The sequence below is a fragment of the Apodemus sylvaticus genome, chromosome 19 (assembly GCF_947179515.1).
Source record: "Apodemus sylvaticus chromosome 19, mApoSyl1.1, whole genome shotgun sequence".
NCBI lineage: Eukaryota > Metazoa > Chordata > Mammalia > Rodentia > Muridae > Apodemus > Apodemus sylvaticus.
The window spans coordinates 2,906,901-2,933,627 of record NC_067490.1 but is presented as its reverse complement, the minus strand read 5'-3'; the positions used below and the strand labels follow the sequence as shown (position 1 = coordinate 2,933,627).

General features: G+C 57.0%; 1 protein-coding gene and 1 long non-coding RNA gene across 5 annotated transcripts; one reads left to right on the top strand and one right to left on the bottom strand.

Annotated features, from left to right (window-relative positions):
* Nucleotides 1–86: 86 nt before the first annotated feature.
* On the bottom strand, nt 87–26,102 carry Notch4 (notch receptor 4). Of its 3 annotated transcripts, none has more exons than XM_052164376.1 (30): nt 25,890–26,102; nt 24,447–24,528; nt 24,062–24,357; nt 22,146–22,493; nt 21,948–22,070; nt 21,605–21,841; nt 21,358–21,513; nt 20,270–20,464; nt 18,191–18,304; nt 17,398–17,511; nt 17,207–17,329; nt 16,127–16,286; nt 14,428–14,573; nt 14,054–14,206; nt 13,017–13,134; nt 12,694–12,781; nt 12,030–12,180; nt 11,487–11,671; nt 8,367–8,619; nt 8,061–8,173; nt 5,944–6,467; nt 5,146–5,529; nt 4,877–5,070; nt 4,191–4,410; nt 3,992–4,061; nt 3,540–3,678; nt 2,388–2,683; nt 1,923–2,070; nt 1,381–1,478; nt 87–1,221 (listed from the first exon to the last, which is right to left on the bottom strand). In XM_052164376.1, exons 1-30 carry the CDS (start codon nt 25,951–25,953, stop codon nt 610–612), a joined length of 5,904 nt encoding a protein of 1,967 aa, XP_052020336.1. In that variant the 5' UTR covers nt 25,954–26,102; the 3' UTR covers nt 87–609. The 3 variants fall into 3 exon arrangements, with proteins under 3 accessions (XP_052020336.1, XP_052020338.1, XP_052020337.1); XM_052164378.1 differs by having other exon boundaries at nt 4,191–4,365; XM_052164377.1 differs by having other exon boundaries at nt 4,877–5,052.
* LOC127670085 (uncharacterized) lies at nt 11,556–13,971 on the top strand. Of its 2 annotated transcripts, none has more exons than XR_007974469.1 (3): nt 11,556–11,654; nt 13,053–13,154; nt 13,686–13,971. It is a non-coding gene; the product is annotated as an uncharacterized LOC127670085 (long non-coding RNA). The 2 variants fall into 2 exon arrangements; XR_007974468.1 differs by having other exon boundaries at nt 11,561–11,654; nt 13,029–13,154.
* Nucleotides 26,103–26,727: the final 625 nt, after the last annotated feature.

Genomic DNA, 26,727 nt, shown 5'->3' with positions numbered 1-26,727 from the left:
CCCCTACCTATACGAATGCTTCTGCAGTACAGAATTTCCTAAACACGGTGCACTCTTTCCATCTCACCCTTTAGCAGCTCAGAAAATAAAGCAGCGCTTCAGATTAGCTTTATTATTCACGAGTTCGGGGTTCTCCGAGGAGATAGCAGTGACTAGAGAACATGGCCTCATCCCTGCACCAATTTCTTTGTGGGGGAGGCAGAGAGAGGGCAAGGAGTCATCGGCTGGACGGGCCACTGGTTACCTTTCATCATTTACACAACACTCGGCACATAGTAGGTGGTCAATAAATATTTGCCAGCTACTTGTGGGCAGTAGATAGCAGAGGCTCCTTTTGGGAAACCATACACAAGAAACATTTTACACCCATTTTGCCCACAGTTCTTGGTTCCAGCGTAGGGATTCCCGGAATCCACTTTGTCCTCTTGTAGCCGACCTATTTTCTAGGCAAACGCACGGCTATTGGCTATCTCATCCGATGATCCTCAACCCTCTTCCCATTGCTGTACGAACTCTTGGGGAAGACAAATGGCGTAACGCTTAGTTTGCCTTAAAAGTCCTGAGTCTTCCAGACTCGTAGGTGTCACTGCCTTCCTTCCACGAAGTTGCCTAGTTCTGATTCCTTCCACCCGAATTTAAGGGAACCTCTTGATGGACTGTAAGACCCCAGGCAACTTGAGGGGATCCTTGTTCTGGGGACGGGGTCAGACTGGGAGGCGGGATCGGCGCACTGCAGGCGGAGCTGCAGGCTTCCAGGGCCACCCAGTCGCGAGGCCAGTCATCCTGCGATGCCCTAGCCCCGCGTCGTCCACGGGAGCCCGCGGAGAATCTGCGGCCGCGCGTAGAGGGGCCTCCGGAGCTTCCAGATCGGCTCCGGCAGCGCGCATAGACCGCCCCTCCGCGCGCTCCCAAGTCCACCGACCAAGTGCGAGCTTGCAGCCCGGCTCCGCCCCCGCGCGGGCGCGCTCCCGCAGACAGCGTCCGGCATCGCGGTGCGGCCCCGCCCCCCGGCGTGGTGCGTGCGTGCACATGGGCCTCCTGCGTGCTCGCTCCGGGCCCCTCCAGCAGGGTCAGCAGGTCCCAGTGACTGCGCTGGCGGGCCACATCTCCTGGGGCCAGCCCGGCCTGGTCCCGCAGCCCCCGGGCCGCCCCGAGCTCCAGCAGCAGCTGCGCCACCTCCGCGGCGCCTTCGCGCGCTGCCAGGAACAGCGGCGTCTGCTCCTGCGGGGGAGACCCGAGAGCCCAGGGTTGGGGGACATTCAGGGAGTCCCCGCCCTCCGGGAGTCGGTGCCCTCCCACTAGCCACCGGGCCCCGCTCCCTTTGAGCCTGCTGAATTCCCCTGCTTTTGGCCTGTTCAGTGGGGCTGCGACATGGCTCACCCGACTGTCCTGGGCATCTTTATCCGCTCCAGCCTGGAGGAGGGAGCGAGCGGCTCGGGCGTTGTTCACAGCAGCGGCCCAGTGCAGTGCAGTTTTCCCTAGGGTACCACGTGGGAGCCGGTTACCCCGCTGTTGGGGGTCAGGCTCCTAAGTTTTAATTTCCCACGGGTTCTGGCCTTGGTGGGGGCTTTGGGGGAGGAAGGGAGGGCTGCTTGGATGCTTCAGAGGCGGGAAGCATTGCCCTGGCAACCGACAGTCGGCTGCAAGTGTTGCCTTGGTGACGTCATGGGCGCGCGGGCGGGACAATGGGTATTGTTCTGGATCGTTGGGACCTGGGTATCCCCAGCCCGGTTCTCTCCGGTACTTCTTCCATCCCCGTTTCATGGACTGAGACAAGACTTGCAGATAACGGTGGGGAAACTCGCTCTCCACGTTGCCACAGCATAGGAGCCTCTAGTCTGTCCCTACCGCTCCTGTATTTTGAACTTTACCCCCTTCCCGCTCTCCCCAACATTCCGACAGCACAGCGGCTCCATGCATACCCCTTTTATCTCTGGCTCCCACATCTGCTCGGGCTGCGATCAATTCTTCAACCAGGTCTTCCACAGCCAGCCTGGCAGCCAGCATCAAAGGTGTAGTCCCGTCGTCTGTGCGCGCGTCCACAGCAGTCTGTCTGCTGGCCAATAGGAGCTGAAGAGACAGAAAGCGGCTGTGACCCCTGGGCTACCCTGAGCTTCTGGGTCAGGCTCCTCACGCTTTTGTTGCTTTTCTTTGTTTTGAGTCAAAGTCTTGTTTGCAGCCCAGGCTAGCCTGGGACTCACAGATCTGTCTACCCCCACTCCCCGTGCTGGGGTTGTGGGCCCGTCAGCCCGAAGCCTGTCGCTGCCTGCCACCTTCCTCTTTCAGGTCTTCAGTCTGTTTCCTCTTTGTCAAACCCCAGCGAAGACCGCTCCATTTTACTTGCAAGTTTACTCCCACTTCCTTTAGGGACCCCGATATGTGCCGACCTGGCAAACCTCCCGTGCGTCAGCAGCCACTGCAGTGTGAAGTGGGGTGCGCCCTGCCCGGTCCGGCTGGTTGGGGTTGGCTCCAGCCTCAAGGAGGCGGCGGGCAGCAGTTGGCCGAGAGAACCGGGCAGCTAGGTGCAGGGGCGTCTCTCCAGTGCCCACAGTGTGAGCCTGGGGGCAGGCCCCTCTATCCAACAGTGGTCCCCAGGGTTCTGGATTTCCTAGCCCCGGTCTCTGCACAGTCGTGGACTGCACTCGCCCACAGAAGACGGCTGACATCAGGGGTGTCACCCCATCTGTGGATGAGAGTGAGTGCTAGGCCAGTCCAAGGAAAGGAGAACGACAGCATGCCCCGGCGAGAAGTCGTCTTAGCCGAGCTCTGCCTTTTGGGGGTGAGGGTCAGAGGGGGTGCTTGAGACAGGGTCTCACTATGTAGCTCTGTCTCGAAACTCACTAGACCAGGCTGGTCTCGAACTCTCAGAGACCCACCTGCCTCTGCTTCTTTCATGCTAGGATTAAAAACCTTCCTTCCAGCCATGTGTTGGTTATTTTGTTTGTTTTTTATCTTTTTTCGAGACTGGGTTTCTCTGTGTAGCCCTGGCTGCCCTGGAACTCACTCTGTAGACCAGGCTGGCCTCTAACTCAGAAATCTGCCTGCCTCTGCTTCCCAGAGTGCTGGGATTACAGGCGTGTGCCACCACCGCTTGGCTTGCTTTTTTGTTTTTTAAGACACTTGTTTTTCTGTGTAGCACTGGCTGTCCTGGAACTCCATCTCTAGACCAGACTGGCTTTGAACACACAGAGTTCTGTCTTCTGCTTCCTGAGTGATTGGATTAAAGGCATGGACCACTGCTGACTGGTTTGATTTAGTGTCCTCATCAACCTCTCTAAGGCCCAGTTTCCTCATTAGTAACAGGGAGGCTTTAATTCTCAGAGCATCTGAGGCTTGAACTTGAGTCAGCCTTCCCTAGAGGGCTGGTCCCACTGCTCCCGTACCTTGGCCTGCGTTTGTGTTCCTGACACATTCCCCCATGGTGCTGTTCTCTCTGGGGCCTCGGCTCTAAAGGCTGCAGTTGGGATACAAATGCCCTTTGCTTCAGGAGTAGGCTTCCTCCCCCACGCCCACACTTGTTCTAGGCTGGTTGTATATACCAGGCCCACAGGCGTCCACGTCCGGAAGCTCAGAGTCACACTCCTGAGGAGGGGTCAGCATGGCTGCCTGGGGGAGCTCCCCACAGCCGATGTCCAGTGGCCAAAGCTGGCACGTGGGGCCTGGGGCCAATTCCTCAGCCTTGGGGCAAGAGCACGGAAAAGCACGGTCATTGAATTGGCCTTGCCACCGTCCCCTCTATACCACCCCTCCTACCCCACAGGCTCACAGACACACACGTACACATGTACACACGTATACACACAGACACATACACAAACAGACACACAGACACATACACACACAGACACACAACAGAGACACACAGACACACACACAGACTCAGACAGGCACACACAGACAGACACACAATAGACACATAGACACACACACAGATACAGACAGACAGACACACAGAGAGACAGACACACACACACTGTTCCACCTGGCCTACCTCTCCCTCTTCAGGGCCCAAGCACATGGCCGCTCCATCCTCATTGGCGTCCGCCTCTGGCTTCAGCGCCCTGGATGAGGGAGCGGTAGATAGGCTAAAGCCGGTCAGTGTCCCACACTTCCGACCCCTCCACTTCTGCAGGAGCAGCTCTTAGACTTTGGGCAGTCCCCTGGAACCCAGACCCTCAGAAAAGTCTCACTTGAGACCAATGTTGTCCTCGCCCAGTGGGGGCCTCCGCCGATGGGGTGCCTGCTGTGTCTGAGGCCTTCGAATGAAACCAGGGGGCAGCCACAGGGCCCCATGTTCTCGCCGCCGGCGTCGAATGAGCTGGAGGACAAGAAGAGCCCCAAGGGCCAGGAGAAGCACCCCAACAACTGGTGAACACAGAATGGGCCAGGGAAGCTGGTTGGCAGGGGGCCCTGGTCGGAGAGAGACAGTCACAAAAGGGGCTCATTCTTGGTAAGACTGAGCCAGTGGAGTAGCTTGGGCTAGTGGAGTAGCTTGGGCCAGTGGAGTAGCTTGGGCTAATGGAGTAGCCTACCTCAGTTTTCCCCCTGTGTCCTGTAGTTAAATGTGTTAATGGTTAGCATGCTTAGAGGAGAGCTCATAGGATATGTTATGAATGTATCATATCATATCATATCATATCATATCATATCATATCATATGGTAACTCAAGGTTGGTTGTAGGGCTATGCAGGAGGTTAGTACAAAGTTCTCAGGGAAACAAGAACGGAAACCAGTGAATGGATGGGCCGGGGGAGATTCATTCCAAAGAAGAGATGTTAGGCCAAGTTCCCCACACAGGACGCTTTGGGCTTTAGTTTTATCTCTACCAGAGACGGTATGAGCTAAGGTCAAGGGTAGTGGTGGGGGATCACCTACTGGTCCCTGCTTGAGGGTGAGCAGCCAGCAAGGGTCCAGGCAGCAGGGGCTCCAGAGCTCCCACTGCGGCCATTGCTGCAAGGAAACGCAGCAGGAGTGCAGAGTCCCAGGGACAGCGGGATGCAGGATGGTCTGGACCACAGCGGGACAGATCCACCCCCATCACTACCACAAACCTGCAGGAAGGAAAGGCGCTTCAGGGACCTCTGTCTAGGCCCTGCTCCATCCAAAGAACTCTTTTTTGCCCCCACCCCTCCTGTCTTGCTTACCCTGCACCCAGGGACTCTGTCTCCTCGCCCAGGGGCTGAGTGGGAGGGGCTTGTCTTTCCCACGGAGAGGAATCCCTGGCTCCACTCAGCTCCTCTTTGGCCCGGGTCCCAGGATAGGGGAACACCATGTTCCCGCCTTCACCGTCCTTCCTCACCCAGAGACCGACCCTCAGAGTCAGGGACAGTACTCGTGCCAGGGCACGCAGCTGCTGATCCAGGGCCAGGGGACTCAGCACCACCAGCAGGGCCAGGGAGGGGCCCCCCTCTGAGTCCTGCCCTTCCGGCCTGCAGTCACCCCCGTCCCAGCCACACTGAGCATTATTGCAGCCTTTCTCACAGTGCCCGTTGTGGAAGTGATCTCGGCAGTACTGGTCATACGCTGGGCTGTGGGTGAAGGAGGCGTGGTCTTAGCGCCCTTCCCAAATCCGACCTTTCTTCACGGTGCATTATGGCCACTCACGGCCTCTGGGACTCTGGACGGTGGCCGACCACCCTGATGTCTACTGACCCCATTTACTGGGGCCAACCTTTCCTCTTGCCCCTGTCTCAGAAAGAGGGTCCAAGACCGTTTCTCTTGGGGGGCGTTGCTTGCCAGGGAAGCAGTCTATGGTAGAAGGGCCAGGGAGAGAGGCTGAGGCCTGTGTCCCATGGTGTCTGCCACTCCGTTCCCCTGGGTTGGAACCTAGAGTCTTTCTTAGCATGGACACTCCCTGGAGTCCAGTGCTGGTCATTCTGTAGCTCAGGCATGTGTGTCCCACCCCCACCCACCCCCCAGCCCCCCCTTGTTCCCAGGCTCACGTGCAGGTTGGAGGGATTTCACAGTCGTAGCCATCAAACAGACACTCCTCGGAGTCGCACTGCGGGTGGCACCGCCCATCCCGGAAGAGAAGCCAGCACTGGGAATGCGGGGGACAGCCCTTCCAGGGGTCTGGGACCCCCAGGGAACAGTCCCCTCCGTCCCAGTGCCCTCCTGGGCCACTGCAGCCAGCATCACAGGTCCCATCGCCACCCAGGCCCTTACAGCCGTTTGCCCCTGGCCTTTGACACCGGGGTCCTGGAGAGTCAGGAGGGCAGGTGCATTGAAAGCCGGGGTTACCCAACCCGGAGGTCTCAGTGCAGGTACCATTGTGCAGGCAGGGTGAGGGAGGGCCGCACCCTGGTGGAGCTGGAGGTATCAGACAGTCAGGGCCCCCAAAGCCACTGAGGCAGGCACAGAGGAGCGGGGAGCCTGGCTTAGGGGAGGGCAGACATAGGCCTCCATTGTGGCAGTGATGGAGGCCACAGGAAGGGGCTTTGTGGCTGCAGGTGGGGCCTTCAAAACCCTGCGGCAGAGAGAGGAGAATGCAAAAGGACCCTGCGTTATTCTTTCCCAAAGCAAGCCAGGACCACAATGCACAGAGGTTCTAGACTATCCTACAGAACAGGGACCTCAGAGAGCACCAGGTCCCTCGTAATGTGTGTCGTCACTAGGTCCCCCTGCTAACAGCACACACTGGCATGTTGCCCTTGGTGGCGCTGGGTGAAGTGTGGCTAGGCAGCCGTGTGCAGTTTCACGGTGCAAATCCAAGAAGACTGGCCACTGCCTGGGGCAGGTGGCTGATTACTGTGCCATTTTAATCCTGGGAGACAGGCCGCGTGCTCTCATCTTTCCTGGTAAACAGGAGGAAGGTGAAGTGGGCTGTACTGGCTGGTTGTGTGTGTCAACTTGACACAGGCTGGACTTATCACAGAGAAAGGAGCTTCAGTTGGGGAAGTGCCTCCATGAGATCCAGCTGTGGGGCGTTTTCTCAATTAGGTAGGAGGGCCCCTTGTGGGTGGTGCCATCCCTGGGCTGGTGCCCTTGGGTTCTATAAGACAGCAGGCTGAGCAAGCCAGGAGAGGCAAGCCAGTAAGAAACATCCCTCCAAGCTGGGTGGTGATGGCGCACACCTGTAATCCCAGCACTCTGGGAGGCAGAGGCAGGTGGATTTCTGAGTTTGAGGCTAGCCTGGTCTACAGAGTGAACTCCAGAACAGCCAGGGCTACACAGAGAAACTCTGTCTGGGGGCGGGGGCGGGGGGGGGGGGAAGAAGAAAAAAGAAAATGAAAAAGAAACATCCCTCCATGGCCTCTGCATCAGCTCCTGCTTCCTGATCTGCTTGAGTTCTAGTCCTGATTTCCTTTGGTGATGGACAGCAGTGTGGAAGTGTAAGCGGAATAAACCTTTTCCTCCCCAACTTGCTTCTTGGTCATGATATTTGTACAGGAATAGAAACCCTGACTAAGACACGGCGGAAAGTGTTTACTATCATCATTCTTGGGTTTGGCTCAAGAATGTTAGGGTGAGAAAGGAAGGTATATCCCGTCGGTCGTCACAAACCGAGGCTCAGCCAGTTGCTTGCCTGGAGCTCCTCCCCACACCTGTCCCCACACCTGTCCCCACACCTGTCCCCACACCTGTCCCCACACCTGTCCCCCATACAGAGTTCAGAGATCTTGTCTAAAGCCATTCTTGGAAGGGTGGGTTTTGTTGTTTCATTTTCAATTTTCAAGATAAGAGTCTGGTCTCAGATTCCTTGTGAGTTACCATGTGGTTGCTGGGAATTGAACTCAGGACCTCTGGGAGATCAGTCAGCATCCTTAACCGCTGAGCCATCTCAACAGTTCAGATTCATCGTGTAGCCAAGGATGACCTCTGCCTCTTTTCATCCTCCTGCCTCGATGCTCAAAGGCAGGGACTACAGAATCGCACCATGCTACTGTCTGATTCTGCCTTTCCCGTGACTGTTTCTGAGAGCCACTCATCAGAGTGAACTTGGGCCCTCTCCAGTAGTTCTGACTCCAGCGCGCCCCACACAAGGCCCTACCTAGGGTCTGGGTCTGGTGTTCTTACCTGTTATCAGTATAAGGAGAGAGAAGTGGTGTTCATCAGTTACCTTGGGGCAGTGGCAGATGAAGCCAGGGGGTGGTCCCGTTGTGACCTCACAGGACCCTCCATTGGAGCAGGGCTGGCTCTGGCAGAGGTCCATCTCCATCTCACACCGCTGGCCTGTGGTGGGGGTGAGGTTGGAGGTCACACCTGGCTTCAGTGGCTGCCTCCTGACAGTTGGTTCAGCACATGATACGTGGGGATGATGCTGGGGAGAGGTGGAGGTGGAGAGCGAGGAGAGAGGCTGCCTTTTGGGAAGGGACCATCAGGATGGTCCTGGTCTTAGATGGGCCCCAGAGATCCCAGGCCTTACCTGTGTGCCCGGGCAGACACTGGCAGTAGAAGGCGTTGGCTAAAGAGTGGCACGCTGCCGTGCCTGCGGGGTGGCAGGGCCGGTGGAGACACTGGTCCACGTCCCCCTCACAACGCAACCCCACGAAGCCCGGAGGGCAGGCACAGTGGAAGCCTCCAGGCCTGGGGGTACAGGTTCCGCGGTTGTAGCAGGGCTGGGACTGACATGCATCACGTACTTCTGAGCAGTTCTGTCCTTCATAGCCTGGGGCACACTGGAGACACAGAGGGAGCCGGGGATGAGTTCAGGGAAGTGTGCCGGCTTCAACGGCTGAAGTTCTCACGCATGCATCCCTGGCAGCCTGTCTCAGCCCTACCTGATGTGCTATTTATTGTCCAGTGACAGAGCGCAATCCTTAGTCCCAAACAGTGTGGCCACTAAGCATTGCCTCATTTGGGGGGAAACCTCTTTTTCGTACCAAGTTATGTGCCAACCTTTCTCATGCATTGAATTGTAGGTGTCTGATGATTAACCACTTGGATCATTCGTGCCTCTGTGTGTGCGCATGTGCGCATGTGCGTGTGTGCATATGTATGGTTTGTAGTGGTCAGAGGACGTTTTCCCTGTCAGTCCTCTGGCTCTTCTGACCTTTGTTTGAGGCAGGGCCTCTTACTGGCAGGGAACTCTGCCAGTCAGGCCAGGCTACCTGCCTGTTTCTGCCTCTATCTCGCCATCTGTGGCATTACTGGCATGGGCTGCTGAGCCCAACTTTGGACTTGGGTTTCTGGGGATCTGATCTCAGATCTTCCTGCTCGGAGGATCTTGGCTAAGCCGTCTGCCTAGCTGGCCAGGTGGTATTTTAAGTAGTACAGATAAAGGGAAGATTACAATCAGTCTGTGTTTCTAGGAAGCACTGTCAACCAGAGGAGAGGGTTGGCGTTGATTGTGTAATCTGCATGCATAGCCTTAAACCATCCTCTTGGCAACCCTGAAGAAATATTATCTCACTTAATTTCCATTCCACAGGTAATGAGATGGTTTTTGGAAAAGGTGAAGGGACATTTGGGTCAAAGCAAAACTGGCTCTGCAGAGCCACACTGTGGTTTTTGCAGGCTGGACAAAGTCATAAGCACTATGCTTCTGCCAGACAGCAAGCCGGGAGGGAGACTTTGGGAACTGAGAGAATTCAGGGAGCGGCCCAGATTTCGTGGAGGGAATTTTGGAAACCACTGGAGGAGGGAGTTTGGTGGAGTGGCGGAGAATGAGAGTACAGAGGTTCACCACTCAGGACACACTTCTCTTCATGTCTGAGACGGGGCCATCCCTACCCTGGTTCTCTGTGTCTGGAAAGGCTCATAAGGGTTGGGCATGGTAGTGGGTAGAGTGTTTGCCTAGCACACACATGGTCCTGGGTTCCATCCCCTGAACTATATAAAGTAGGTGTGGGGGGTGAATACCTGCAGTCCCAGCACTGACTACACGGAGGCAGGAGGGTTTCAGGTCATCCAAAGCAACAAAGTTCAAGGCTAGCCTGGGCTACAAGACACCATGCCTCAGGAAGGAAGGAAGAAGAAAGGAAGAAGAAAAGGGTGGGTAGGGGCAGGGAGGTGCTGAGATAGTTTAGCAGTTGAGAACACAAAAACAAGCTGGGTGGTGGTGGTGGCGGCGGCGCACGCCTTTAATCCAGCACTCGGGAGGCAGAGGCAGGTGGATTTCTGAGTTCGAGGCCAGCCTGGTCTACAGAGTGAGTTCCAGGACAGTCAGGGATACACAGAGAAATCTTGTCTTGAAAAAAACCAAACCAAACAAACAAAACACAACCAACAAAGCAAAAGAACACAAAAGCAGACCCTGTTCTTGTGAGGGCCTGGGTTCCAGTCCCAGAACCCATGTCGGTTAGTGCGCTGCTGCCTGCAGTCCAGCTCCAAGGGGGTCAGAAGCCTCCGGCTTTCGTGGGAACCAGTACTCATGTACACATACATACACAGAGATAGTTACACGTGCAATTTAAAATAAAAATGGTGTGTGTGTGCGCGCGTGTGTGTGTGTGTGTGTGTGTGTGTGTGTGTGTGTGTGTGTGTAAAGGTGGCTCAGTGGTTAAGAGGGCTGGCTGCTCTTACAGAGGACTGGGGTTCAATTCCCAGCACCCACATGACAGCTCACAGCTGTAAGTCCAGCTCTAGGGGATTTGAGGCACACACCAATGTCCATAAAATAAAATTAAATAAATTATTATTATTATCTTTTTAATTTCTTAAAAAAAAACGATTTATTTATAAGTCTATTGTGACTTCCCCCTGCCCACTGCTCTCAAGAATAGCAGCCAGCAACCTGACCACCCACCTCCTGAAGAACAAGAAGAACCGGTTTCCAGCCTTCAGGGGAGGGGCTTGGTCTGCCTTTGTTTCTTGGGAGAGAGGGATGATTAAAGATGGAGACTTGGACCAGAAGCCATGTGTTTTTGTGTCTCTCCATGTGACTTCTCTTGCAGCCTGTTCCTTACCCATCTCTCCTTCCAGAAAACCCACGGTTAAGATGTGAGAGCTGGCCTCTACAGTCTATAAGTTCACCATTGCTCTCTTCAGACACCAGAAGAGGGCGTCAGATCTCATGACTGGTGGTTGTGAGCCACCATGTGCTGGGTGGGTGCTGGGATTTGAACTCAGGACCTCTGGAAGAGCAGTCAGTGCTCTTAGCTGCTGAGCCACCTCTCCAGTCCCAATAAATTGTTTTTTAAAATGTTGGAGATGTGGTCGCTTCGGCAGCACATATACTAAAATGTTGGAGATGGTGACTACATCTCCACTACATCTTAAGTCAGGGGTCAGCGAGGGGATCAAAATCCTGCAGGGAGTAGGCATCCCTGGAGGTGTTATTCAGAGAGGGATGGTCAGCTTCCCCTTGGAAGTGGGGTAAAGGCTGAGCCATCAGAAGGACAACTGTGGAGGCGGAGGGTGCAGGAGTTTGATGTTGGTATCAAGGTGGGAGAAAGAAAAGAGGAAGTGAAAACAGGGTGTTGGGAAATTCTTATGAGGTGGCATGGCTTGACCCAGTGGGCGGGTGGGTGCCTGGCTTACAGGAAGAGGGCTGGATAAACTAGGTCCTCACCCACCCCCCACTCTCCCCGTCTAGACCTCGTACCTGGCAGACGTAGCCCCTGGACTGGGGCACACAGGTGGCCCCGTGATGACAAGGCTTGGACTCGCAGGGGTTCACGCGATCCTGGCATCGCCTGCCCCGGAATCCAGGAGGGCAGCGGCAGGCATAGGAGGAACCCGAGTCAACACAGAGGCCTCCATTCCGGCACAGGTCAGAGATCTCTATGCCTGGGGAGACAGACAGACAGACAGACAGACAGACAGGGATGCATCTAGGTTGTTTGGGAGGATGCTCAGGGCCCGACACAGAGCATTCCATAAGAGACTACACAGGCGAGGTGTTGGTGCAGGCGGGTTAGACCGGCTCACTCCAGGGCTGTTTTGACCCTGGTAGAGCTGGGTGGCTCTAGGTGAGCCATGGCCCTAGAGGTTGTGTTGAACTGGAGTCTTGTTTGGGTCGTTGATTTTGAATAGAAAAGCAGGGTGGAGCCATGTAGGACTGCCCAGTGTGTTGAACTGTAGCATAAATTACTCTTGGCTGTGACACAAGCAGTGGACCCCTCCCCCTTGGTCCTGGGTCTGGTACCTTGGCTCCTCGCGGCCGTCTGGCAGGACAGTGGGAGGTCACAGAGAGCCCCTGCCCATCCCTGGAGGCACAGGCACTGGAAGGAGGGCCCGCTCTGGAGGCATCGGGCAGTGTGTGGACAGGGCTTCCGGGCACACAAGTCTATCAGAGTCTGAGGGTTGGGTGAGAACGGGAGATGGGAAGGCTTCTGGGACTCAGAGATGAGCCTCTCCTCAAAATTGCTTCTAAGATGACTTGCTCGCAAATGGCCCGAGATGGTGACCCTCTCTGACCTCTGGCCTCCCATTTCAGAACAGCCTCACAGGATGAGAAATTCCCATGCACTTCCTCACCCCAGGCTCATGTGTGTGTGTGTGTGTGTGTGTGTGTGTAGGGGTAGGGTGTCATCTACCCTAGGATGGCCTCAATTATTTTGCTATGTAGCTGAGGCTGGCCTTGAACTCCTGATCCTTCTGCCCATGCTTCCCAGGTGTTGGGATTACAGCCTTGTTCTACCACGCCCAGCTCTTCTTCCCTTCGTTCACCTCACACCCAAGTGAGATGGCTGCCCCGGCCCTGGACGGCCATACTTCCCTTCATGTGGACCTCTGTCTGAGGTCCCTGCTGCCCGCACTTTAGCTCCCTAGAGCTCTCTCATGGACACATCTGGCCTGTGGCCCCTCACCTGGCAGCTGCTTCCTGTATAGCCCGGGCTGCAGAGGCAGCGGGCCCCTCGAGGGGTGTCTTGGCAGGTCGCCTTGTTCCTGCAGGGGCTGGACAAGACAAAGGCGGCACTGTAGGGAGTTCTGGGAGAGCGCTTGGCTGTTTTTCCTGGAAGTGTACCGTGAGGTAACAGGTGTGGTTGTGGGGAGACAGTGGGGGAGGGGCAGCGCCATGGGGGAGGGGCAGCTGCAGGGCAGGGAGCTGTGACGCACAAGGATAGATAGAGAGGGTATGGGGGAGGCTGAGGGTTCCGCTGCTCCTTTGGGGGCCTCATGTCACGCTTACCTGTCTGCACAGCTGGGATGAATCTTCTCCTCACAGTGCAGCCCCTGGAAGCCAGCGGCACAGAGGCAGAGGAAAGCGCCAGGTTTGCTCACGCAGGTGCCCCCATTGAGGCAGGAGGCTGGAGAGAGGAGCCTTGAGGTGAGGGCTCAGGTTCCCCGCCTGTGATCTGACCTGTGACCTTGGCCACACACAACACAAGACGCATGCCTCTCACCAATGCAACTTACTTTCGTCCAGTTATCTATTTAACATCTGGGTTTAAAAATATTTAGCCATTTATTTATTTATTATATGTATATTGAGACAGGGTTTCTCTGTGTAGCCCTGGCTGTCCTGGAACTCACTCTGTAGACCAGGCTGGCCTCGAACTCAGAAATCCGCCTGCCTCTGCCTCCTGAGTGCTGGGATTAAAGGCATAGGCCACCACTGCCCAGCAATAAATAAAATTTAATAAGTAAATGCACATTTACATATATTATTCATGTATATATACACATATACACTTTTACATTTATATGGCAGTGTTCTGTGCATGTCACAGTGGACATGTGGAAGTCAGAGGCGGACTTGAAGGGTCAGTTCTCTTCTGCCACGGGAGTCCTGGGGCTTGGTGGCAAGGACCTGGACCCTCAGAACCATTTCTCAACCTCTAATGTATTTGTTTGACAGGGTCCCTTTGAAGTGGACATGTAAGCCAACAATGACCTTGAACTCCTGATCCTCTGCCTCCATCCCTGGAGGGCTGGGATTATGTGTGTGTACCGTGTCAGAGCAGGGGCTGGAGAGACGGCTCAGCCGTTAAGAGCACTGCTCTCCCAAAGGTCCTGAGTGCAAATCCCAGCACCTACATGGTGGCTCACAACCATCTGTAATAAGATCTGATGCCTTCTTCTGATACGTCTGAAGACAACTACAGTGTACTCAAATAAAATGAATAAATCTTTAGAAAAACAAATGTTAGAGCAATGTTACACCCCACACCCCTCGCAGCCCAGCTCCCATATCCAGCTGTGGATCAGACTGAGAACAGTACTTACCAGACACACAGTGGTCCACAGCAGTCTGGCAGTGAGGACCCGTGTGACTTGGAGGGCAGGTGCAGGAATAGCCCTCAGGAAGGATGCTGCAGGAGCCACCATTAAGACAGGGCCCTGAGTGACAAGCTGTTATCTCCTCACTACAGGTCCGCCCTGAGGGAACAGGGGAGCTCTGAAAAAGGGGGCTCTCTTCTCTCTCTGTTTTCTTGCTCACCTATCCTATAACTCCTGCCCTGTCCAGCCTCTTCCTTCTACCCCCCCAAGAGTCACCTGTGTCCCCCACAGCCCACACCAATTCTCCTCGAAGAGGGTGCAGTTACAGGTGTGTTTGTGGGGCTGCAGGCTGGAGTGTATGTGGTATAGGGGAGACTCACCCATGTAGCCCGTGGGGCAGGTACAGTTGTAGCCAGAGGGCTGTGGGTGGCAGGTCCCCCCATGGGCACAGGGTGTGGAGATGCAGCCGCCTAGCTCTGTCTCACATTCTGGTCCAGTCCAGCCCTCGTCACACACACACAAGGATCTGGTCATAAAGAAGAAGCAGGAGAAGGCTGGAGAGATGGCTCAGCGGTTAAGAGCACTGACTGCTCTCCCGAAGGTCCTGAGTTCAAATCCCAACAACCACATGGTGGCTCACAACCATCCATAATGAGATCTGACGCCCTCTTCTGGGGTGTCTGAAGACAGCTACAGTGTACTTACATATAGCAATAAATAAATCTTTGGAAAAAAAAAAAGAAGCAAAGGGTCCTGCTCTTTCTCTCCCTGCTTTGCTGACTGGACCCTTAGGCTCCGTTTTGACTTCGAGAGTCTCAGCCACCTCCTCTTCCCACTAGGAGTTATTTTATTATTATTTTTATGTTTGTGGGTGTTTTGCCAGTGTGCATATCTGGGCACCATGTTGAGCCTGGTGCCTGTGGAGGCCAGAAGAGGACGTTGGGTCCTGTGAACTGGAGGAGCACATGGGTCTGAGCTGCCACGTGGACCCTGGGACGCAAACCCCTGACCCTGCAGGAGCAGCCAGGACTTGTAACCACTCTGACCTCTTCGCAGTTTCTCCAAAGCCCACTCCCTTTAAAAGAGGGTCTCAGCTGGGCTGTGGTGGTGTATGTTTTTAATCCGGATACTAGGGAGGAAGAGGGAGGAGAAACTCTGTGAACTTGGGGTCAGCCTGGTCTACAGAGCTAGTTCTAGGACAGCCAGGGTTTCTCAGGGTTACACTGAGAAACCATGTCTCAAAAACCAAAACAAATGAAGAAGAGGAGGAGGAGGGGGAGGAGGAGAGAAGAAGGGAAAGAAGGAAGGAAGGAAGGAAGGAAGGAAGGAAGGAAGGAAGGAAGGAAAGAGGGCTGGAGAGATAGCTCAGCCGTTAAGAGCAACGACTGCTCTTCCAGAGGTCCTGAGTTCAAATCCCAGCAACCACATGGTGGCTCACAACCACCTGTGATGGGATCCCATGCCCTCTTCTGGTGTGTCTGAAGACAACTATAGTGTACTCATATAAATAAATAAACAAACAAACAAATAAATAAATACTATTAAAAAAGAAAGAAGGGAAGAAAGAAAAAAGGGGAAAAGGTGGGGAGGGGTCTTAGGTAGCTCAGGTTAGCCACCAGGCCTCCAAATAAATACTGTGTAGCTATGGCTGAGACACTGCCAACCAGACTCTCTGTCTGTGTGTCTGTCTGTCTCTGTCTCTCTCCCCTTCCCTCCCTCCCTCCGTCTCTTCCTTTCTGCATCCCTATCCCTTTCTCAGGGTCTCCTGTAGCCCAGGCCAGCCCGAGCGCTTCCTGCGTAGCTGAGCACGGCCTGGGCTGCAGACCCGGCTGCCTCTCCTTGGCCCCCAGGCAGGCATGTGATGCCGCTCCGGCTTTGCCCCGTGTTGGGAAGTGTGCGCACCACGCTGCCGTGGGTGCTCAGGTGGGAGGGACGCAGCGGCCACCTTCTCCTCTGCGCGCCCACCCTCCTCTGCCCTCCCCTCCCAGCGCCTGCTCCTCCCAGTCGCCCCGACAGCGCGCCCCCTGCTGGTTGCCCCTGAGGCCGCCGGGAGGAGGCGCGGCGGAACGGATGGGTCACCTCTGGCAGTGGCCACGGTGGCAGGGGCAGGTGTCCTCGGCAGGAGCACAGCCAGGGCTTCCGTCGGGGCAGAGGCAGGGCGCTCTGTGCTCCTCGCCTTGGCACTGCTGTCCGAGGCGGCACAGGTTGGGGGCACACAAGGGGACATCACAAAGCTGACCTGTGTGGGAGGGTGGGGGGATGAGGCCAAGAGGAAAGAAAGTCCCTTTGTGTCCTGAGGGGTCCAAGGCCACCTCCCAGGTGTGGCTTCCTCACTCCCCGTGCGTGCGTGTGTGCGTGCGTGCATGCGTGTGTGTATGTGTGTGTGTGTGTGTGTGCGTGCTGCACAAGTCCTTTCCTAACTCTCTTCCTACGGCCTTTTGATTGTGCTGTTCCTCACTGGGCTGCAAGTGTATGTGTGTATGATAGTGTCCTGTTTGTGTGTGTATGCGTGTGTGTGTGTGTGTCTGTGTATGTGTGTGTGTATAGTGTATGTGTGTGTATGTGTCTGTGTGTGTGTGTGTCTGTGTGTGTGTGTCTGTGTGTGTGTGTCTGTGTGTGTGTATGTGTGTGTATGCGTGTGTCTGTGTGTGTGTGTCTCTGTGTCTGTGTGTGTGTGTGTCTGTGTGTGTGTGTGTCTGTGTGTGTGTATAGTGTATGTGTGTGTGTATGTGTCTGTGTGTGTGTCTCTGTGTGTGTGTCTGTGTGTGTGTCTCTGTGTGTGTGTCTGTGTTTGTGTGTATGTGTGTGTGATGTGTGGTGTGTGTGATGTGTGGTGTGTACAAGTAGGGTGTGTATGTGTGTATGTGTGTGTATGCGTGTGTCTGTCTGTGTGTGTCTCTGTGTGTGTGTGCGCGCGCTGGCAGGCGTGGGCCACAGGCACACGGGTGAAGGCCACACTTCGCAGAGCCCCTCCATCGCCGAGCGCAGGTTGTCAGTCCTTTTGCGCACTCGCGTACTCCGTATCCTGTCCTGCTGTGGTGCTGGGCTCCTGCACACTCGCCAAGCTCCCCTGCGAGTGTTCCGTTTACGTCCCGCCACCCGCGGCCTCCCCCTGAGCGGCCTCACGCAGCCTCCCAGTTCCTTCCCTTGCCCGGTGACCTGTGAAGCCCGCACGGCAGAGGCAGAGGAACGCCGCGGGGAGGTCGAGGCAGCTGGCTCCCCCGGGGCAGGGCTCGCTCCGGCACTCATCCACGTCTGTCTCGCAGCGCGGCCCTTCGAAGCCTGTGGCATAGGGTGGGTCAGGGGTCGCACCGATGGTCCCCGCGCCTAGGGACCGAGCCTCAGTTTACCTGGGCGACACTGGCAGTGGAAGGCTCCAGGCTGGTCTTGGCAGTGCCCCCCGTTGGCACAGGGGGCGCTGCTGCACTCGTCCACGTCTTCCTCACATCTGGCGCCGGTGAATCCTGGTGGGGGACGGATGGAGGGGTTCAAGGACGAGCAGAGGGGCGCAGGGCGACAAAGCTGGGTCTTCTGCCGAGACGCCAGGCGTTGGGGCAACACGGGATAGAGAGAGTGGCGCTCAGCCCCTGCTGGCGACCAGGCTGCTGGGCTGTGGGCAAGCGGCCCAGTTTCCCTTCCAGCTCTCCTTTCTTCCTGTGTAAGCCGGGGTAGTAACGCAGCAGGGGCGGGGCCGGGTGGGGTGGGCGCGTGGCTCAGAGGCAGAGCGCTTACCCGGCATAGGTGAGACCCTGCCTCCTGTCCCCAGCACTGATACAGAAAGAACCTGTCTCTGGGCTGGAGATGGGGCTCAGCAGTTAAGGGAACTCACTGACTGCTCTTCCAGAGGTCCCGAGTTCAATTCCCAGCAACCACACGGTGGCTCACGGCCATCTACAGTGTGATCTGGTGCCCCCTTCTGGCGCACAGGTGCCACGCAGGTAGAGCACTCATTTTTCATTGACAGAAGTGAGGCTGGGGCGTAAGCAAGGGAAAGTTTGGGGATGGGCGGAAGAGTTTGGGGAGCAGAAAAGGAGGAGGAGAAACAGGCCGCCATGGGGGTCAGGGGATGGGGTCAGAGGTGGGGTCAGGGGTGGGGTCAGGGGGCTGCTCTCTAGGCTCCCTGGGGCCAGAATCTTCACCCACCAGGAAGGCAGACGCACTGGAAGCCGTTGAGCAGGTCGTGACAGGCAGCTTGGTTCAGGCAGGGGTTCGAGGCACACTCATTGATCTCCACCTCACAGAGCCTCCCTTCCAAGCCTGAGGACACAGATGGGGGAGAAGTGGGCTCAGCCGGGGCCAGCGCGCTTTCTGCCCGGGGTACCTGGGCTCTAAAGCAGCTCTGACGACTTAGCTGCTCGGGCGGGCGGGGGCCGGGGGGGGGCACGTCTGCCTCCCTCAAGCTTAAGGCTCAGGGGGCAGGGCACCTGCAGAGGGCGGGGACAAGTGTGTTTGAAGCCCTTTCTGTGCACCTAGAGGGTGGGGCTCGCCTGGGGGGCTGCCCAGCCCGGAGATTCTTGAAGTACAGATGGGAAATGGATGTCTTGTACTGTCTATCTGTACCATGGGTGGTGGTGATGGTGGTGATGATGATGGTGGTGGTGATGGTGGTGGTGATGGTGGTGGTGGTGGTGGTGGTGGTGATGGTGGTGGTGGTGGTGGTGATGATGGTGGTGGTGGTGGTGATGGTGGTGGTGGTGGTGATGGTGGTGGTGGTGATGGTGGTGGTGGTGTTGATGATGATGGTGGTGGTGGTGGTGGTGGTGGTGGTGATGATGGTGGTGGTGGTGGTGATGGTGGTGGTGGTGGTGATGGTGGTGGTGGTGGTGGTGATGGTGATGGTGGTGATGATGGTGGTGATGATGGTGGTGGTGGTGGTGATGGTGGTGCTGGTGATGGTGGTGGTGGTGGTGATGGTGGTGGTGATGGTGGTAGTGGTGGTGGTGGTGGTGGTGGTGATGGTGGTGGTGGTGTTGATGATGATGGTGGTGGTGGTGGTGGTGGTGATGATGGTGGTGGTGGTGGTGATGGTGGTGGTGGTGGTGGTGGTGGTGATGGTGGTGGTGGTGGTGGTGATGGTGGTAGTGGTGGTGGTGGTGGTGGTGGTGGTGATGGTGGTGGTGGTGGTGATGGTGGTGATGGTGGTGATGGTGGTGATGGTGGTGGTGGTGGTGGTGGTGGTGGTGATGGTGGTGGTGGTGGTGGTGGTGATGATGATGATGGTGGTGGTGGTGGTGGTGATGGTGGTGGTGGTGGTGATGGTGGTGGTGGTGGTGGTGGTGGTGATGATGATGGTGGTGGTGGTGCTGGTGGTGATGATGATGGTGGTGGTGATGATGGTGGTGGTGTGTGATGGTGGTGGTGGTGGTGGTGGTGGTGGTGATAATAACGGTGTCCCCATCCTCTTTCCTGGGGATCTGCCTCGACACCCTTGATACCTGTAGCTTTTCTCTTGGATGACTGAACATCTTTCCTACGTCTCTGTGAGTGTCTATGTGTGGCCTGAACCGCGATGCTGCTTGGCTTCCAGTAGGGAGTGGGGTGGGGCGGTTAACGCTGCTGAAGCCCTGGGTGGAGGCTGGGCTCTGCTCCTCATTGGAGGCGTGACCTTGGGGTAAGCCACGCCCCCACTGGAGGCGTGACCTTGGGGTAAGCCACTCCTCCACTGGAGGCGTGACCTTAGGTAAGTCACTCCCCCTCTTTGAGTCCTGTTTCTTAATTATGGAATGGGGATTCCTTCTCTGATAATACGGGCCTGGCGGCGAGTGTGTGTGGACAGCCTTTAGCATTCCTCTCTTACTGCACCAATTCCAGCGCACCGCCCCAGTGGATTTCAGCGGTTTACACTTCATCTCTATGTGGGAGATTGTGCAATTAAGTGTGTGTGTGTGTGTGTGTGTGTGAGAGAGAGAGTTCTGGGCTGGCACACGAACTAACTGCCGTTCTGTTTTCTTCGGCTGAAGCACTATGTGCAGGGACCAGGATGCGCACTCCGTGATGACGATGAAATGGGTGGAGCACCGAATCCCTGAACTATGCAGTGCACATTCTCACTGCAGGGCAGCTCGCCCTTCTAGGGGTCGTGGCGTCCCCGGTTTTAGCTGGGGCGTAGGGAGAGAAAGATGCTTGCTGGAGACACCGATGCCAGTCACTCCGACTAGGCAATTCCCCTTGGATTCAAAGCTAAAGTCCGTCTCGCCCACCCACGGTCCCACGCAGCTCTACCTGGTGGGCAGAGGCAGTGGAAGGCGGCAAGCAGGTCCAGGCAGGTGCTGCCCGGGTGGCAGGGCTGTGACAGGCACTCATTGTGGTCAGCCTCACAGCGGGAGCCCGTGTAGCCAGGCGGGCAGAGGCAGTTGAAGGAGCCAGGAGTGTTGATGCAGGAGCCGCCATGTTCACAGGGACTGGGTCCTTGCTGGGCTGGGAGGAGAGAAGATATGGGAGTCCGTGGGGGCCAGGGGTGGAGAGGACAAAGAGGCTAAACTGACAGGGAAGGTGTGTGGGGCGCCTGTCTGCGGAGAGAACCGGGAAGGGGGCTATGTATTTATAATGGAGGATGATAGGGCAATGTGTGGGGTCTGGACAGATTAGCGCTGGGGAGAAGGGCAAACCTAGGCGCTCTCTCTCTCTCTCTCTCTCTCTCTCTCACACACACACACACACACACACACACACACAAACACACACGTGCACACACACTCACATATACACACACAAACACACATGTGCACACAGATACACACACTCACATACATACACAGTCTCACACACACACTCACACACATACACACACACACTCGCACACACACTCATACACATACATGCACATGAGCCACTTTGTGTGTGTACGGTATGCATGTGTGTGGGCACACACACGTGTCGGTAAGCACTGACTCACTGAAGCAGGGGTCTCTCTATCGGACACTGAATTTGTGGGTGTAGCTAATCTGTCCAGTCAGCTTGTTCTGGGCACCCCCTGGCTTTGCACCCCCTGGCTTTGCCTTCCGCAGCTGGAATCACTCGCCTCTTGTGTGGGACCTGGGGATTTGAACCTGAGTCCTCTCTCCCAGGTAGCTACTGCTTTAACCATGGACCCATCTCTGCAGCTCCACCAGGGTCTTGTGAACCTCCAGATGCCCCGGAACACAATACATAGTTGAGGCTTTCTCCTGCTTTGATCCCCTGGGTGGGTTCTGGGATTACAGGCGTGCACCACCATGCCTGGTTTAATTTTTCAGTTTGATCAGCCGACGGCCCTGCCTGTCTGTGGGGAACGCCTTGGTGGCCGCAGGGGCTCTGCTGGGGACCCTCACCCATCTGACACTCATCCAGATCTTGGTGGCAGGTGGGTCCTGAGTAGCCAGGCTGGCAGATGCAGAGGGTGGAGCCTGTCAGAGGGTTGGTGCTGCACTGGGCATTCCCATGGCATGGCTGGCTCAAACACATGTCTTCCAGGTGGCACAGGAGGCCTGTGGGAGACCAAGGGGCAAGGCTGTGTGTGGCAGGCCGCTCGGGGCTCTCTTGTGCCCTCCATGCCCCTGCCACACCCTCTGTCTGCACCTGTGCGTCCAGGTGGGCAGAGGCAGGAGAAGGAGCCCACACGGTCAATGCAGGTGGATCCCGGGGCGCAGGTGGCGGCTGCACAGTCATCCAGGTTCTCGTCACAGCCTGCGCCCCCCCAGCCGCTCACACACACGCAGTGAAAGCTGCCAGCTAAGTTCTGGCAGGTGCCACCGTTTCTGCAGCGAGGGGGACCCTGGGTTTCACATTCATCCACATCTTCAGAGCAGTCCCAGCCTGTAGGGGCATGGAGAGGGGACAGGGGCTGGCACTGGGGGCCTGGTGGGGAGGGAGGCCGGGAGCAGGCACTGCCACCACCGCCAACCTGCTGTGAACAACTCACCCTTCCATGCCTTTGGGCAGAGGCAGGTGTAGGTGCCCAGCCCATCCAGACAGGTGGCCCCGTTCTGACACTGGTGCCTGACACAGTCATCCGGATTCATCTCACAGTCCAGCCCCGTGAAACCTGTCAGGATCGTGGAATCAGCCATGGAGCCCGTCCGAAGGGAGAGGGGTGCAGTAGGGCCCCAGGAGGCTTTACCTGGGGCACAGAGGCAGAGATGAAAGGCGGTGTCTCCCTCTGGCACCAGCTGGCAGGTGCCTCCATTGAGACAGCTTCCAGGACGGCAGGCTCCCTTCCTGAGCCTGCACTGGGGACCTTCCTGCCCCACGGGGCAGAGACACTGGAAGGAGCCCAAGGTGTTATGGCAGGAGGTGCCCGGAGGGCAAGGCCCGGGCTCCAGGAAGCACTCATTGACGTCGCGTTCACAGGTGTGACCCTCGAAGCCGGGTGGACAGCGGCACTGGATCTGGGGGTATGTGGCCAGGCACACGCCTCCGTTGGCACAGGGGTTGGCTGAGCAGAAGTCTCGGAGTTGGCACTGCTCACCTGCAGCAGGGCACGGGGGAGGGGGAGGGGAGGAGGCGGGGTGGTTGCAGGCACTGCCCGGGTCCAGCTCATGCACCTAAGCTCGCCCAGCATTCTGTGTGCAGGGGCTCGGCCCTTTTTCCTGTCTCCCGTTTCTCACGCCTGTTCACCCTGGCGCTCCATGGCCTGTCTTACTTCTGCTGTGCACTGGGAGGCGCGTATGTAGACTGTTCACAGCCTCTACTTTGGGAAGCACACGTAGCTAACATGTGAGAGTTTTACACGTGGGCCTACCTGAGAAAACACGGGGGACAAGGCCTCCCTGCCGGGCCGCTCGCCTCTCTGAGTGGATTTCTTTTTGCTGTTATTGTTATTGTTTAGTTTTTGGTTTTCTTTAAGGCAAGGTGAGGTCTCCTATCAGCATATTTCTAAAGATGATGTCAAACGTCTCCTCTTTCTCCTTTTATGACACAGGGTCTCTCTACATAGCCCTGGCTGTCCTGGAACTCTCTCTCTAGACCAGGCTGCTCTCAAACTCACAGAGGTCCTCCTGCCTCTGCCTCCCGAGAGCTGGGATTAAAGGCTCGGGAGCCACCAGGCCACCATTTGGCCCCTGCTTATCCTCCTGCGTCTACTTCTGAGCATGGGTGTGCACTGCAGCCACTACAGCCGAATTACACACCATTGCATCGAATGCAGGGACGGATCCAGCATGCCAGGCTCACTCTGCCGGCTCAGCTACCACTGCCAGCCCTGTTCTCTGCTCTTTTGTTTCTCTCGTTCCACTGTGTGGTGTGGATCCCACAACTGAACCCGGCTGCCAGGGCTGGCAGCAGGCGCTGCCCACTGAGCCGCCTTGCTGGCCATGCTGTCCCTGATCGTTACTTTCCCCCCATTTTATACATTTTCTCATGTTTACGTGTGTTTTGCATATGTCTGTGTGCCACACGTGTGCCTGACACCTGCAGAGCCCAGAAGGTATGTCTGTGAGAGTTTCAGGATTGGGATAACCGAGGTGGGGAGAGCTACTCTGAATGTGGGCAGCGTCGTTCCGGGATTGCTGTCTATTGCTATCAACAGAAGGCAAGCCGCGCACCTGCACCTATCTCCGGCTGTGTGCTGCTTAGCTGTGTCTATCAACTTGCCGCAACCTAGATCCCCCGAGGAGAAAGCCCCAGTTGAGGGACTGCCTCCATCGGGTTGGGCTGTGGGCTTGTCTTGGAGATTGTCTAGACTGATGATTGGGGCAGGAGGGCTCAGCCCACAGTGGGCGGCACCGTTCCCTAGGTGAGGGTCCCGGACTGTGTAGGGCAGGAGACAGCTAGATGAGACCGAGCAAGCAAGGTTGTTGCTGTTCTCCCTGCTCTGGACTGTGTGTTGTGTGATTGGCAGCTTTGGGTTCCTGCCTTGACTTCTGCTCGACGATGGGCTGCTGCCTCTACAGGACCTCCCTCGCACGATGCTGACCCTCAGACCTCGAGCCTGAATGAAGCCTTCCTTCCTTCCGTCATCAGGTACAGGCATTCTGGGGGGCGGGGTTAGTCACTGCACCCAGAATGACCGCCAGGCCGCCCCCGGCTTGTCCTCACCTGTCCACCCGGGCTCACAGGAGCACTGGGGGCGGCCTGAGGCCTGAACATGGCAGCGACCCCCGTTGGAACAGAACGAAGGTGGGCAGAGCTCTTCCAGGTGGGTTTGGCATCGATCACCCGTGAAGCCAGAGGGGCAGGTGCAGGAGAAGTGGGGGGTCAGTGGAGAAGTGGCGCTCCCGGAGCTCGGGGGTGTGGGGAGCAGGGCTTGGCAGCTGCCGCCATTCTTGCAGAGTTGGGTATCCCTGCAGGGGTCAGGAAACTGGCAAGTCTCACCCAGAAATCCAGGGGCACACCTGGGGGTAGAGGGACATTTCAGCTCAGCGACCCCTCCTCCTTCCCCTGTCCTCTCTCCCCAGGTCCCGCTCCCACGAAGCTCACTCACTGGCAGGTCTCTTGTGCCTGAGACAGCCTCAGGCAGGAGCCTCCGTTGGCACAGGGCTGTGGGGACCCTCCACACAGGAGCTCTGGAGAAGAGACTGGAAGATGAGATGGAGTCCAAGGGCCTGTGGCTTGGCCTTCCTTCTCCAGGCTCTCCTTAGAGGGCAATGACCAGCAGACCCCGCTCCCGCCCCCAGTGCAGCCGGCCCAGGTGCGTGCTGCTGTGTCCATGCTCTCTCTCCTTCTCACCCCAGCCCCAGCCCCCACAGGGTCCCCTCGCCCCAGCCTCCACAGGGTCCCCTCGCCCCAGCCTCCACAGGGTCCCCTCGCCCCAGCCCCCACAGGGTCCCCTTGCCCCAGCCCCCACAGGGTCCCCTCATCCCAGCCCCCACAGGGTCCCCTCGCCCCAGCCCCCACAGGGTCCCCTCATCCCAGCCCCCTCAGGGTCCCCTCGCCCCAGCCCCCACAGGGTCCCCTCATCCCAGCCCCCACAGGGTCCCCTCGCCCCAGCGTCCACAGGGTCCCCTCATCCCAGCATCCACAGGGTCCCCTCGCCCCAGCCCCCACAGGGTCCCCTCGCCCCAGCCTCCACAGGGTCCTCTCGCCCCAGCATCCACAGGGTCCCCTCGCCCCAGCCCCCACAGGGTCCCCTTGCCCCAGCCCCCACAGGGTCCCCTCGCCCCAGCCCCCACAGGGTCCCCTCGCCTCAGCCCCCACAGGGTCCCCTCGCCCCAGTCCCCACAGGGTCCCCTCGCCTCAGCCCCCACAGGGTCCCCTCGCCCCAGCCCCCACAGGGTCCCCTCATCCCAGCCTCCACAGGGTCCCCTCGCCCCAGTCTTGTCCCAGGCCTTCCATTCAAGGCTTGTTATCCCTCCCGCCCCCTTCCTGTTTATTCTCCAGTCTCCCAAGTTCAACCCAGCTCCATCCCCCGGAAGCAGGACTACAGGCTTAGGAGGGAGCCGAGGGCGCTCCAGGCGTGTGAATGGCTGAGACACCTAAGGGATTTCCTTCAGGAAAGGGCAGCAGCGAGCCACTGGGGGTGGGGACATCTGGAGGAAAGGGAGCTGGTGGACCCCCTCTGGCTCCATCTCTTTCTTCTCACCCCCCTCTTCCTCATAGCAGGCAGTCCACTTTTCCTCCTGTCTGTCTGTCTGTCCCACACCACGAGCCCTCTGCCTCTTACTCCAGAACCAGCTGGCTTCTCCCTGGGCATGGGCACCTTCCTTCCCACCCCACAGTAGGCACCACCCCCAGCACCAGGCACAAAGTCTGGGTCTCCGCAGCCCAGGAGGCAAGTCAGTGCTCCCTGCAGGCTGTCCCCATTTGAGGACAGACTCTCCTCCCTCCAGTGTCCCTTCAGAGCCTGGGACTTGGCCGTGTTCCCTGACCTCACCAAGCATCTCCTCAAGAGAGATATGCCCCCCCTTCACCTCTGGCTGTGCCTCACCTCTGGCCAGGATGACCGGGAAACTGGGCGACAAGAACAGAAGCAGCAGAAACTGGGGCTGCATTCCAGAGCCTGGCCTGGCCCTGATCGCCTCTCCCTCTTCAGGCAGGGACCCTCAGAGCCCTTGTGGCCAGGCAAGGCCACCTCCTCTGTCTCTACCGCCCTTCTTCCTCCTGGGCCTGCTGCATGTCTCAGTCTGAGCTGTTTCCTGAGTCACACAATGTCCTGGACACCCTACTGATGGGGGGGGGGGAGGGTTAGAGGTTGGTGTGTGTGAAGGGAGGGTGAGGGAGGGGCCTCTCTGAGAGGAGAATGGTGGGGTGCAGCTGGGCTGGTGGGTAGGGGAGCTGGTTTGCTTTTAGGGCCCAGGGTGGGGGGTCAGGCAAATGGGGGAGTCCCTGCCTTTTTGATTGTCAATATGGTTTCCTTTTTCCAGGACTGGGAGTGGGAAGCAGCTGTCACTGTACCCCAGGAAGGGCGGGTCGGAGACAGAGGTGTTGGGACAAGGAGAGGATTCTCAGTTTCTGGTGTGACACACCCTCTTCTCAAAGGAGCAGCAACCTGTCTTGAACTGAAACCAGTCACTTTGGCAATCCAGGGGATCTTTAGACCTTTCCTTGGCTCTTTCTGGGGGTGTTATTTTTTTTAAAAGGGTCTTTCTTTCTTTTCTTTTTTTTTTTTAAGATTTATTTATTTATTTATTTATTTATTTATTTATTTATTTATATGAATATACTGTCACTGTCTTCAGACACACACCAGAAGAGGGCGTCAGATCTCATCACAGATGGTTGTAAGCCACCATGTGGTTGCTGGGAATTGAACTCAGGACCTGTGG